A 14,997-nucleotide genomic window follows, 5' to 3' on the forward strand; every position below is an offset into this window, starting at 1 on the left:
ATACAGCCAAACACCACAGGATTACTAAATAGTCCAGGAAACTTTCCCCATCTTCCAAAAAGACGGTTTTCCCCACTACAACTTTCTACAAATGTATTAATGTGACAATGACTTGCTGTTAGGTTTTTAGTCCAAGCACAGAGAAAAAAGTGATCCCATGCAAAATGAAGGACTACAGCGTGAAAAACTTTCAGTAACAGTCACTGACCTTTCACTGTATAAAACTGTTTGAGCAGTGAGACTAGGAATGAGGGTTTCTCAGTGGCTGCTAAGGTGTTATGCAGCCTTTCATCTGTGTACTAATTCAAATCCTGCCTGGACAGTTTCCTTCTTTCAGCCATACTCTGCTGACAATTACCGTACTAAAGTTAAATGATTGCCATCAGCTTTTTCCTGGTAGGGGGGGAGGGTGCGGGGAGTCAACTCTTAGCCTTCTTTTCTATTATCCAGTATAATCGTAGTTCTGTGGGACTTCCCAAGATAACCTTAGCATCATAGCACAAGGCACCTGGTCCAGTGGCAATGCAAGTCACAGAACTGATCAGAAGTTATTGCTTTACAGCAATAAATTTAGATGGTGCCCATATGGCTTCACATCTTAACACTCATCAAAATTAATCTTCTGTTTTCTTTACCACAGTATGAAGAATACAACCACTATCTGCAGCTCCAGTATAATTTTCTGCCCATACATTCCACCAGGCAGCTAAATGTCAATAGACCTTGACATAGCTTTCTCTTTAAATCAAAATCCAACCTCTTCACTCTGTACCTACTGTTAAAATAACAGTCCATGCTCCTGTCATCTCCCTCTTTGGCCCATACAACCTTCTCCTTTATGGCCTCCCCATGACCTGCATAAATATTTTCTGATGCACTGAAAATAGTAAGCATGAAACAGAAGGACAATGTTTGTAAGAAAAGCAATGTCTAAACTAATCTGCATATAGCTACTGTGTTCCAAAACATGCAGTCTAATGGATATATGCTTTCTAATTGCCTGCAATTGCACATAAATAAGATGTTACATTACTACAAGCTAGTAAAGAGAAAGTGTCACTTTTTATCTCTACTTAGACTGCAAGTCATAAGTCAGAATACATTTTGAATCCTTCAGTGCTTGACACTTCCAGAAGATGATAGAAAAAGAAGACCCCAAAGACTATGAATATGCGTAACTAACACCATCTATTAAATATTTTCAAATATTCTGCAATGGGAACAAATAGACAATGGGTTTATAATTTAGTCAAAAGTATTAAAATGCAGATGCTCAAACAAAATTGGTTTCAAACTCAGTAATTTCCTGTCATCCCGTTTTTAGGAGTTTACTCTCTACATCCTCAGGAAGCATTACACATTAGAACCCATTTTTAAATGGTCTTTAACATAAATGCCTTTTCTACATGTTTGCACAAAGTTTGTGTGAACAGTCTCTGTGTGCAGGTGTGCAATGGTACATAACACTGAGGCATAAAACTCAGCTTCTATTCACTGAAAATCCAAACTTAACACTTAGAAAAGTCTTATCAAAAATTGGGATGCCAGTTGCAGGAACTTACTGCCTTCTCTGTTTGCTGGGATACATGTCTAGGGCTTTATCTGGCAAGGTCCTAAATGTGCTGCTCCTGACACTGTGAAGCAATCGAGCACGTGAGTAAATTTAAACAGCTGACTCACTTCATCGACTCTCTGGGTGTCATGTACATGCGCATTGGGTAGCACGACTGATTAAGCGCTTCATGGGATGTCAGCCAAAATTGGCAGACTGTCACACTGCTCAGACTAAGGGGGAAGTGAAACATCCTAAATACTTCGAGCGTATGTGTGTGTATGCATATGTATATACATGCATACATACATATAAACACACTAGTGTGTGTGTGTGTTTTATACATTTATATTGTCACGGCATTGGGTATTTTATCTATCAAGTGACAAAGTTTGAGCCTTGCCTTGTTGATACTGGTGAGTTTGCAGCCACAGGTGAAATGATTGCAGACAATATTTATAGACACTTCTGAAGAGAAGTAACACTTCTTTAATGCATAAAATGTGCAATTTTCCCTACTCTTGCTCTAGAGTTACATAAAAAAGCAAATAGCCCTCTAAGTGAAGCAGCCTTGATCACATTTGAATTTGAGCATTGGTAAAATAAAATGTTTTGCAATTTAAGATGCTGCAAATAAATTTTGAAAATAGTGACAGAAGTATATATCTATGTTGTATATATCTTTATAGCTTGTATCACAGTCATCTTTGTATCTCCACTGGAACATAAGGCCAGTTAGTATGGAAAAGATTGAACTTTGTCGTTGCAAAAGACATCTCTTAAGACATTCATAGGCATTGTGGTTTTGGCAGGAACTTTCATACATCTTGACAGGGATGGCACATTTTCACAAAAGGATTTTCCTTTTATGTTTCCATATAAATCTGTGGAAGTTACCACCAGCTTCAATGGGAACAGAAGTGGAAAGAATGAGAAGGCACAGGGTCATTTCCTGATTTTGCTGTTGATCTTCCACAAGAATTTCAGGAATTAATTTCATCTTTCCATGTCTTGATTATTTCAGATGTAAACTGGGGATGACGGTCATCCCTGTTGACCTTCATAACAAGCCATGAAATCCATTCATGCAAGCTAATATTTAAACATCACCCAAACCCCACTAAATTGATGAAAAAAAATTTTCAAGAACTTTGGTTGGTGAGTTTGGATTGACTGCTCTAATACTAATTTGGCTATTATTATTATTTTGTTATTTATATGTATATTATTGCAAACATACACATTTATATATATATATATATACATATATTCCATATTTCACGTGTTTTAGGTTTTTGTCACCATGGTCACTGGAGCCATTAAGGTGAGATAAGTCAATTTCATCATCATCATGGCTGGGCTTTGCGAACGAAGATTTGGGAAAGGCTCTATCCACATTTGTTACAAGCACGCTGGTGGCTAATAAGGCCAATACGAGACAGACATGCCCAATTGCAAAAGGCACAGCAGAAAGACTCCTTAGGTGGTATATTCTGCAAGGCACGATTCTTTCTGCATTGTCTTTTCTCCTCAAGAGTGATCCTGCGTGCGTTCTCAAAGGAAGCAGCAGCTTTATAGATGGTGTGTCTCCAGGCCTCCCAATTGGAGGCCAGAGTAGACCAGTTATATTGATCAACATAGCATTTTCAATTACATATATTTACAACCGTATTTCTCAGTTTACACATCACAAGTGATATTTCTTACTGCATGAATTTTCAGACTGGTAACAGAAGCTAAATGCTTCTTAATTTTCCTTAAAAGTTTGTGTAATCTGTGAAACACAAAGGCATTAAGCAGTTATACTTTTCTGAATCATGGTGTCTGTTGTAAGACAACAGTGTATTTAGTTCAACAGTGAAACTCAAACTACTTTACTAATGAAAAGGGAGCCAAATAACCAAGTGCTGAAATGAATTGCAGGCTATTGAAAGTAGACAGTTGGCTCACTAAATGTGGCCCTCATGAATGACACCACTTCCCTTTAGATTGGCATTGAAATAACCCACATTCACTTTGTATTCTACGAAGTATTTTAGGACCTTCTATGATCAAGATAAGATATAGAAAATACATTCCATGACGAAAATACAATTTCTTAGCTTGCAATAGCAAAACTTCAGCATTTACCAAACAAATGCATGTAGCTTCTAGGATAAATGACTTTTGGTGTAATTATTCATAGATTTTTCCTCTGGGCTTACCACTACTACTGGACTGCTGCACATGCATCTCAAAATTTATGAAATTTTGGCAATATTGGAAAGAATGATTGCCCATTTTTCAGATACAGGTGGAATCATTGCCTTATTGAAGGCAATGGGAAAATTCCACTATATGTCAATAAGATAAAATACTTTGGACAGGGAATTCAAGCTCAGATACCCTAAATAAAAACATCCAAGGTGAACTGAAACATTTTAATTATTTCCTAATAGAGTGATCTGCAATTATGCCTCTTCTTCCTTTAAAGAGTATTCAGAAAGTCTCACCCTCAGTTTCATACTATGTGGCTCAGATCTTTTTATTCTTTCCTGTTCTCCTTCTCCAGGCTTTGTTAATTTTTAATTCTGTTCATAAATTTAATTACTTCTTTCCTTGGATACACTTCCATAAAAATCTAGTTATCTAAACCTCTTTTTTGTGTATCAGGACTGTTCATTCTTCATGCATAACAGTTGAGCAGACTGATCCCTGACCAGGATGTTGACAGTGGACCATGACAAAGGGGTTGTGAAAGATTTGAGTCAGTCTTAAAAGATTCTTTAGAAAAACCGCTGAGCTGATGAACAGAAATAGGGAGCTGCCTTTTTTTAAGGTATATGTAACAATGAGTACACCTACTTGATGGGAGGTTAAAGAAGACAGAGCCAGGTTCTTTACAGTTACATCCAGTGACAGGACAAGACTCAATGGGTTCAAATTGAAACAAAGAAAACTCCATTTAAACATATGAAAAAACTTCTTTACGATGCGAGCGATCAAACACTGTCACAGGTTGTCCAGAGAGGGTGTGGAGTATCCATCCTTTGAGCTATTCAAAATCAGGTGGATGGACTAAGTGATCTCCTTTGGTGCCTTCCATATTAAGCAATTCTATGATTCTCGTCCCCTAGGCAGTGAGTTTTAGCATGTAGCACAGCATCTCCTTCTGAATTCTGGCCCTTCATTTGACAAAGATATACCATCTTCAGCCTAACTCTAACCTCTTGTTTTCCCAGATTATCTTCTAATTTCAGCAAACATTCTCTTTGGGCATCAATCTTGGGTAAAATATATTTTAGGCATGCAAATGTGAGGGACAATTTTTATAATGTCAGTTTTCTCATTTATGACTAACTCAGATTTAGATGCCTTGAACTCCACAAGCAGATAAACTTTATTTCTAATAATGCCTAAAGCTGAAAAAAAAGGTTATTGACATGCTCTTATATCCAAATGTTGATTAGATCTAGATTTGAAATATATGATTACACAAGTTTATGATGTGTAAATCAATTTTTATTGTCATGAAACTTCTCCTACTTGTGACAACCATATGCACAGAAGTCAAGAAAACATCTGACAGCATAACCTGGGAAAAGAAAGATGTACAATACAAAACAATGTGTGGATGACAGCTGCTACTCCCCCTTTAAATCTTATTCAGTCATTCTTGTGCTGAATAGTGTCTCCTTTTGCTTTCCATTTAATACTGATGAAGGTGGTAAAGCCAGTCCCTCTGAAGCTGAACTGTTTGTGCAGTACACATTTTTCTTGCTAATATTGTAAAAGAATTCATTTTTCTCAAAAAGAAACAGACGACCAACACACAATATTCAACCTACCTGTGGAAACACTGTTGAAGAACGTAAGAACATCTCAATAGCTTACATTAGTACAAAGACTGAAATCAAGAAGATTGGATTCAGACTCTACTTCCTCAAAGCTGGAGGGAGTTTGAATGCATCATTCCGGTTGACGTCTACCTCTACTTTATTATGCTTCCACAAAAATCCAAGAAACCTGCTCCTCATAATCCAGAAAAAGCATGAGTGCTCACAATAATCACAGGGAATCCCCATATCTGCCATATTGATGGGTAGCTCTCACACTGCCCTGCAGAGTTCAGCGGGGAAGTCAATGGGTGTTTAACTCTGGCTGGCATCCTCTGCACTCAATCCTGCAGTCTGGTTGCTCCTGTCTCCTGCCAGCACCGACTCCAGAGCTTTTTTTCTGCAGGGTTGGCAGCTGCCTCCATGCCCCTCTGTTCCAGCCAGCACTGCACAGAGACATCTCTCAAGTGCTGGCAAGAGAGCTCAAAGAGATTCCAGCAGGCAGAGGAGATCCCCTGCCAGGCTAAAGGAGCAAACGACTGAGGGAAAAGAATCACTAGACTATTTAATCCTTTATTTTCATGTCTGTATAAAGACAGCAAGAAGTGTGTGACCCCAAAGGAAAGAATTTTCTATCAAAAAGTGGTGCCATTCTTTACGTAAGCCTTTCTGTGCTCTCAGAAAGAAGAAACTTTTGCTTCTTGGAGGGATCAAAAGAAGTCTGCCAGGGGTGACAAAAGAAAGGCAGAAGTTAACCTCCTGACAATGGCAATAGGTTAAGCCAGTATGAAGGAAGATTATACTGCAAAGATCTTCTAGGACTGAGAAGAAAATTATCTTTGGTTCAGCGAAAGAGAAGGAATACAGTAAAAATGAGAAACCAGAGAGATGTCCATTTGCAGCAACACTTTGCATAAATAAAGCTGCAGGGGTCACTGTGAGAGAAAGGACATGACTTTGGGTCATACAGTCAGAGAGAACTGTTAGGCCTAGGAGCTGCTGTGCTACTAGCAGTAAGACCTCAATAAAATCAAGTGGGAATAAAAGAGAGGGAAGACAAAGGAAAACATGAATCATGGCTGGTATTCAAAATTGTATTTGTCAACAAGGGCATCCAGGGACAATGTCTAGAGTCAAGAGGACAAAACACAGATGGAAGCCTAGCACACTCTCAGCAGCAGAAAAAAGAAGAGTCACCTCTAAAGACTCAAGAAGTAAAAGCGAAGAATTGGGAAAGGACAAATTTTTGGAAGGGCAGTGGGGGCTTTCTTAACTGTTTGCTGGATTTGGGAAGAGGAATGAGAGTTTCAAAAGCAGTCCATCTGTCAGAGACAATGATGAAACACAGGCCTTTATGCCTAAGTTTTTAACTAGAGGTATCAATGTGAGCGGCTCCAGCTGATGGAGGAAGGATTGAGCCACATCAAAGGAGATGCAGGATGTAATTAGAGCAGTTTTGAACTGCATGTTTGGAGAAGATAGAGATGACAGGAATAAAACAGATGAAGTGATAGTTACAAGAAGGGAATCCAATAGGTGTTTTCATGACAGGAATGATCTGTGACTACCTATATTTATTTGAGAGGAAACTTAAGGACTTTGAGAAATAGTAGGGAAAAAAGAAGGCAAGATGAAGTAGACGGACATGATAGGAGGGGAGAGGAGGGGATAATGAGAGAGAAAATAAGAGAAATAATGAAGTCAACATTCGTGTGACAGCACACTGAGAAGCAAATGCGGAAAAGGTTAATGATGGAAGTAATTAATTCTGTATTTTAACTTTGTTTTTTTCTGCAGAAGCAAATGAGGTAGTTGCAGTAGAGCCTATTTTCTCAAAGAAAGGGAAGCACACAGTGAAGTCTAAATGAGGCAAGTCATGTTTTTGGTAGGAGAAAAACTGAATGAAGATCTTTGGAGAGATGAGGACACAATGATAGTCAGCTAAAATGTCAGATTAAGTATCACCAGGGAAAAATAGCTCAAGGGTGAACATGATCATGCAGAAGTGATAATCATTGACCCATAGTCAGGATCGTATCGGTAACTGGAGTAAGTGTTACAGCAGCGCAACTGACGTCCAAAAATTGATCAGAAAATTTCTCAGACATGCAGGTTTTGGCTGGAATAGAGTTTATTTTCTTCACAGAGGCTGGTATGGAGCTGTGTTTTTGATTTGTGCTGATCACTGTCTTGAAAATGTAGGCATGTTTTTGTTACTGCTGAGCAGTACTTACACAGAATCAAGGTCTTTTCTGCTTTTTGTTACTACCACACTGGTGAGGAGATATGGGATGAGTGGGAAATTGGGAGGAGAAACAGCCAGGACAGAGGACTGAGTCCACCATCAGCAAATTTGCAGATGACACCAAGTTGGAGAGGACTGTCAACCTGCTGGAGGGTAGGAGGGCTCTGCAGAGGGACCTGGACAGGCTGGATAAATGGGATGAATCCAATGGTATGATGTTTAACAAGACCAAGTGCTGGGTCCTGCACTTTGGCCACAATCCCAGGCAGCGCTACAGGCTGAGGACAGAGTGGCTGGAGAGTGGCCTCCAGAGCAGCTGGAGGCAGAAAAGGAGCTGGAGGTTCTAATCGACAGGAAGCTGAACATGAGCCAGCAGTGTGCCCAGGTGGCCAAGAAGGCAAACGGCATCCTGGCCTGTATCAGGAACAGTGTCGTCAACAGGTCCAAGGAAGTGATTCTTCCCCTGTACTCAGCACTAGTTAGGCCACACCTTGAGGACTGTGTCCAGTTCTGGGCCCCTCAGTTTAGGAAGGACAATGAGGTGCTGGAGAGTATCCAAAGAATGGCAAGAAGGCAAGTGAAGGGACTGGAGCACAAGTCCTATGAGGAGAGGCTGAGGAAGCTGGGGTTGTTCAGCCTGGAGAAGAGGAGGCTCAAGGGAGACCTCATCGCTCTCTACAACTCTCTGAAAGGAGGCTGTAGCCAGGTGGGTGTCGGTCTCTTCTCCCAGGCAACCAGCAGTAGGACAAGAGAGCACAGTCTTAAGCTGTGCCAGGGGAGGTTTAGGCTAGACATTAGAAAGAAATTCTTTACAGAGAGAGTGATCACACATTGGAATGGGCTGCCCAGGGAGGTGGTGAAGTCACCATCCCTGGAGGTCTTTAAGAAGAGACTGGGTGTGGCACTTAGTACCATGGTCTAGTTGACAGAGTGGTGTTGGGTCATGAGGTCATGATGTCAGAGGTCTTTTCCAACCTGGTTGATTCTGTGATTCTGTGATCATGCTCAGTATATAAAGTTGGGGGAAGAAGGAGGAAGGAGGGGACATTTGGAGTGATGGTATTTGTCTTCCCAAATCACTGTCACATGTGATGGGACCATGCTCTCCTGGAGATAGCCAAACACCTGCCTGCCCATAGGAAGCAGTGAACTAATTCCTTGGTTTTCTTTGCTTGTATGTGCGGCTTTGGTTTCCCTATTAAACTGTCTTTATCTCAATTTACGAGTTTTCTGGCTTTTACTCTTCTGATTCTCTCTCCTGATCCTGCTGGTGGGGCAGCCACATGGGGCTTGGTTGCCAGCTGGGGTGCAACTATGACATCAGATCAGTGTGGTCATGCAATAAACAAATGGCTCTCAAAAAACAGAAGAACCAAGAAGGGGGGGGAACCAACCAAAAAAACCCACAAATACCCCCTTCAGGATGTAGCTGATTATAACTTTTTCTGTTCCAGAAAGTGCACTTTATTTTCAATTTCCAGTCTCACATATACCTCTTTAGCCTTGTGCTCAAAACTTATAAAGCTTTAGCTTGTCAGCTAAGGGAATTCTCTGCATTTCCTCTGAATATTAGTTACATAACAGCTTGAGCTAAGCAATCAAAGTGGTGATAGGTCAAAAGGAAGATTTGCCCGAGGTGATGCAGGAAGTTGATGGCAGAGCTTGAAGCTGAATACACATTTCTCTGCTATTCAGACAGCACAAAAACCAATAGAACCTCCTTCACTATTTGGATTTTGTTGGCTTTTTTCCAAAGCAGCACTGTTTCTGAAGCCAAAGCGACAAAACGCAATGGCATTGAAAGAGCTAATAAGCCAAAGAAATATCCCCAAATGGCACGGCTTTCTAGCTCTCAATGGCACTTCCATGATATTACTATATCTTACAATCGGAGTTTTCTACATCCTGTAAATATGTACAGTTCTGGAGATACTAAAAGGAGTGTGTTAAGCCCAGTCTTCCCCTTGGATTTTACACTCCTCACCTTCAAAACTCTTACATCCAAAGAATCTACAGCTCTTTGGTACTAACATTTCTAGTTATAAAAGAAAGTCATTGTTTAACCTCCTCATATCTGTTTTGTGGGACTAAATGACAACTACTGAAAATTTTAGTTGGTAAGTGGTAGGGACGGTAAATACAGCACTGAAATTTACAGGGATGAATTAAACATTTTTTGACATTGCAGAACAGTGTAACATTTACTTGTCAACAGTGCAGGATCCAGTAAATAGGCCAAGCAAGGAACTAAGAGGGTCAGTACTCCAAGGCCCACTCTCTGATGTGACAGCAGTGATTGACACCTTCTGTACTTGAAACTGCCATTCTTCAGGTTCTTTAGGGGTTATGATTTATCTGCAGTTGATTAAGGAATAGGCCAGGTATTATAAGCATTACTCTTCTCCATGCCATGACAACATTCCCAGAAATTTCAAGATTTTTCTCCTGTGAATTTATCCGGCATCAGCTTCTTCACAAAATGCCTTCAGAACTGAATATGAAGCCTCAAGTACCTAAGATCTGAAAAACTGTAAAATAGGCAAAGTTATATGTATGTTGAGCAATCTATCTAGATCTTCCCTTCTCTTTAAGCAGCTCATCAGAAACTCCTTCTGTAAAGAGAAATATTTACAAAAATTGGGGTTTTGCACAAGTCTAGGGAAACATTGTGAGAGCATGAGTTCTCAGTCATGAATTAATGCTTGGTCCAATGGATTACAAATTCTAGGTTGATTTTGACATTAGACTAGCACAGTTTCTTTGGGTTATTTCTGTGAGCATTCCGAAGACACATACTTTGAACTTCTAATAATTGCCTACAGGTCTTTTATTCAACCTTAAGCACGCACTTTTTCCGCTGAAAAATAAAAACTGAGCTCTGACTAGAACTAGCTAATGCGACAAAACAGCCTAACATGCTATTTCTACAAGCAGCCTTGTCCAAAGAACAAATAAGACAAAAATAGGGACAAGCTAAACTTAGATTTTGGTGGGTGCTTTCACTTAATTACCTGATAACACTTCTCTTGTTTTTTGTTTTACAAGGCTGCAGGCTGCTCTCTGCCCTATAAAACTGCTATAACTGCTTTCCTCAGAGTAGGACTTGGCTATGATGGCACTCATTAGTACTGCTACGAGGGCCTAAATCTGAAATGATGCAACAAAACTAAAGGTGACTTGTGCTATTTATTTAAAAAAAAAAAAAAAAAAAAAAAAAGAAAAAAGAAAAAAAGCAGACAACCAGCCCAAGACGGTGTATTTTTATAGTTTAACTTCAACCGAGCCGCAGTGGGTGCCTGTGGCCCCCGCTCTCTCTGCTGATATGCTCGGGGCCGAGTTTGGTGGTACCACGGGCACCCCGTGGGTTCGGCTGGGAGCCGCCCTCGGGAGCAGCTGCCGCCCTCGGGAGCAGCTGCCGCCCCCGGCAGGCTCTCCCACGATCCCCTGAATCCCCTGAATCCCGGCCCCGCCGAATCCCTCGGGGCCCAGGCCGGCCTGGCGAACTCCGCTCCTGGGGCCGCTGGCACCCTCCGCGGGGCCGGGGGCCGTCCCGACCGCTGGCAGCGGCTGCGCCCCCGAGCCGCCCACGGGAACCCCCGCGGGGGGAGCGAAACCCCCGAGCCCAGCGCGCCACCGGCAGGAGCGGAGCTGAGCGGAGGGGAGCGGAGGCGGCCCCGCCGGGTCACGCCCGCCCCCGGCCGCGCCACCGCCCCTTCCTGTCATGGCAGCGGCCGGGCGGCGACAGCGCGGCGAGGTGGCGCGGGCTGGCACCCTCGGCAGCTGAGCGCCCCGCGGAGCGGGGACAGGCCCAGCGCGGAGCCTGCGGCAGGAGGTGACTGCGGGGCGCCGTCCGGGCAGGGCCTGCGCGGGGGCTCCTCCAGGGAGCGGCCGCCCCGTAGCCCGCCCGCGGCGCTGGGACGGGGCGGCGCGGGCGCTCCAGGGTTGGCGGGGCCCGGCCGCGGTGCGGGCCCGAGCCTGGCACTGCCCCCGCCGGCGGGGCGGGCGGAGCAGGCGCTTGTTCGGGTGTCCCAGGCACCGCGGAAGATTGACGCGGGTTTTTGTCGAGTGCACCCCGGGAACGAGCCATCCCCGCAGGAAGAACTATTGCGGAGAGGGCATCCGGGTTGGTCCCGACGTGCGCCTCGAGGGCACCTTCCCAAGTTGTAGGAACCACGGTGGATGTTTGTCCTGCACGGTGACACTGCCCGGGAGGTTAAGTTCACACTCTCCCCAGTGTGCCGTAGTCTGGCCGTGCTCTTGGATCCCGAGGATGCCCAGTACTAGGGGGTGTGGGTGAGTGGTGTTCAGGACCTACACAGCCCTAAACACCTGGTGAAAGAGGCCGATATAGCACAGCACGAGGTAAGCAGGCTCTGATAGCTGCAGAGAGGAGAGAGTCTGTTCTGGCTTGACCTCGTGGTAAGACACCAAAAGATTAGATTCCACAGCACTACATAACAAGATACCAACCCCACTGTAACTGTCTCATGATAGTAAGTCATTTGCTTTTGTAATTGGGAAGATAAAACCTAAATTTCCTGAGCCCCGCACAGATATGTGTAATACATCAACCACATCACTTGGCTTTTGACAAGACAAATCCAGGGGGAAGGGAAATCTTGTCATGTTCCCTTTGTTTTCCTTGTAGATACTGCTGAAGTACCTGCTTTCCACCACTTTCCTCATTTAACTTCCCCTTGGGGTCAGCTGGTCATCAGCATGCCTTCTACCAAGAACACCTCAAAACTTTTCCTGGTCCTCTTCTCACTGCTGCTGGTGCTGCCAGTGGTTGAAGCCCTGGATGCCGGAGATACCATTGCCTTTCTTCTAGGCCTCGCTGTCAGTGTTGTCGGATTCTGCGCCTGCCTCGGCTTGTATGCAAGGAAAAGGAATGGGCAGCAGTGATTTCAAGAAAATGCTCAGATGAAGTGAATTTCCTAACATGGCTTGGGATTGGGTGTAAGACTGAGCTTTGGTTCTAGATAACTTTCAAAAAACAAATAGTAGATGTTTCTGCAAACCTGTCTTACTGTTCAATACAACAGAATCAAGACTGTACACAGTAAAAGGGATTTTTAGGATCTACCCTTGTGACAGAAATATAATTTTATATTGCTTGTGATTAAATATTGCCTCAGAGAAGGGTAAGAACCTTTTGAATGAGGAAGAAAAACTATAGAGTGGCTCACAGTGAAAGTTTATAAATGTAGCATGTGAGGGAGGCCGTCAACACGTTCCACAATTTTGGTTTCAAGGTTTATTCAGGAGGAAGCAGCTATTAATCTTCCAGTCAGGATGACAGAGTTTTGAAAGTGCTCCTAACTAGATAGCTGGCAAGCAGACTGCTCTAACTTGTGTGCTTGTGCTCACCTTCTCTGTAATGACAGTTAACACCTAGCAGCTCACTTCTGCTGTCACAGGAATGAGACTAACGAGAACTAAGAAAACATGAAAGGCTTTTTCTTTTCTTTGAGAATATTTTTAGAGCATTTTTATTTTAGAATATACCACTCCTGTAGCCTATGTTCTTGTTACCAAGTAAATACACTTAAGAGTGGGACCAATATTTTTATTTCACATGTATTTCACAGAAAAGTACGTGTAAGGCTATGTAAATCAGATTAGGGATATGGGCTTTGTCTCTTGTTTGTTTTTGTACACAGCTTTCCTTTAGACGCACCATGTTTAAGCTTTATTTCATTTGCTGTTTGTACTTTTTTCTCCAAAACTGAAGACTTACCTATTTTGATGAGGAATTATGTGTAGTATTTTTCTGCATTAGGAAGTTATTAGTTATAATAAGACCATTGTACACACGTTTCTTAGAAAACGTGTACACATGTTATAGAAAAAACTTGTTTTGTTAAAATCCTGGGTTTAGTCAACTGGTCCATTACTCAAGTGTCTTCCTCATGACAAACTTACATTACTAGCTAAACATTTAGGCTTCTCTAACTGGTGCATGTGAGTTCCACAGAAGATTAGGACCAAAACCAAAGTAAAAAGTCCTGATGCAAAATGGGAGATGTGTTCTATTCACGCTCAGTCGGGTCGTATGGTATATGGTTGAAAGACTTAATAGCATATCTAGAACCTTCTCTAAGTACCAAAGGTGAAAAGGCTTAGCCAAGAATGTTTACCACAACTCCCTCCAGCTTGTTAGGGTGTTCTAGCTGTCCGCTTGAAGCAAGGAGCACAATCTCTTAACAGCAGCAGAATAAGGAGCATAGGAAGGTGAGCTTTCCACATTTCACAGAATTTCCTTCTGATCTTGTGCTGTGGACACTGCCACTCTTGCTAGAAATCTTGGCTTTTATCTTTCAGAGGTGGAGAAAAAGGTTACATGTGATGCAAAGCTATTCCTCCACTTCAAGTCTCTGTTCAGTAGAGCACCAAGCTAGAAGAGTTGTTGGGCGGGTCTTATGTAAGAAATTGGGTGGCATATTATGTTCTACAAATTCAAAGATTTCTGCATGCCATTTTTGGCTGGTTTGACTTCTTTCTTCAGCCTCTGAGGAGACAGAAGCCCTTGTTATTTCAGTCTTGCAATTTGTGTCCCTCTCTCATGGTTGATAGAGGGAGGAGGTTAAAATGAAAGCTTCTAAAAATTGCATGGGATTGAAACTGTAGGACTCAATTCAGTAATCCACAAGAATGTAGGTTTCTGATTTCACGTTACAAGAATAAAGGTCACAGAGTTACTCTGATGAGTTGCAAGCCTTGCCAGGTTCTTGAACAATTTTTGTAGCTTTCAAAAGTCTGGGACATGGTGCACAATTACTATGTACAAATGAAATTTACAGCCCTTAGAGGAGCTTCAGACAGTAGCATCACCTTTGAAAGCTGCCTAGCAGCAGTAGATGATCCTGTATGTGATTATTCAGCTGGGTGGGTGCAAGCACACATCAGTGTGATCTTCGATGTTCCAGCTTGAGTAAACCATTACACTTAAAAAAAACCCCAACCCCCAAAATCACCACTCAATTCACTTTAATTTCGCAAAATTACATAATTTTTCCAATTTTTCAGTCGAATATATATGTTGCTCTTTCAATAGAATAAATTTTATCACAAGCAGCTTTTCACAGACTCCTTTACCTACACTTTGGAAAAGATCCCTGGAAACTGGGCAACAGTTTCACTTCAGGAAAACAAAATTTTAGCAGAGTAATTATCTTCAAGCAATAGGGATATGAGGAACACTGTTCTTTGCCCGAAGCTGAATGTACTTTATTGAAAGGTGTTTGCACAGCATAGTAGCTTTGTTTCCTGGGTTCTGAAAGAAGCTTTATTGTTAAAGACTTCCATTTGTTGATGTCTCGAGTGTAAAATCAGATACCCCTGTTTTTCTTTTGTCTTAATAAACCTTCACGTATGATTTATCA

The 14,997-nt window shown here is 42.2% G+C and overlaps 1 protein-coding gene across 1 annotated transcript; it reads left to right on the plus strand.

Moving 5' to 3' along the window:
* The first annotated feature begins 11,320 nt into the window (after positions 1 to 11,320).
* SMIM30 (small integral membrane protein 30) lies at positions 11,321 to 14,997 on the plus strand. The gene is made up of 2 exons (XM_032689321.1): positions 11,321 to 11,444; positions 12,261 to 14,997. The coding sequence occupies exon 2, from the start codon at positions 12,332 to 12,334 to the stop codon at positions 12,515 to 12,517; it is 186 nt and encodes a 61-aa protein (XP_032545212.1). The 5' UTR covers positions 11,321 to 11,444; positions 12,261 to 12,331; the 3' UTR covers positions 12,518 to 14,997.

The sequence above is a fragment of the Chiroxiphia lanceolata genome, chromosome 5 (genome assembly GCF_009829145.1).
Source record: "Chiroxiphia lanceolata isolate bChiLan1 chromosome 5, bChiLan1.pri, whole genome shotgun sequence".
In the NCBI taxonomy this organism is placed as follows: domain Eukaryota; kingdom Metazoa; phylum Chordata; class Aves; order Passeriformes; family Pipridae; genus Chiroxiphia; species Chiroxiphia lanceolata.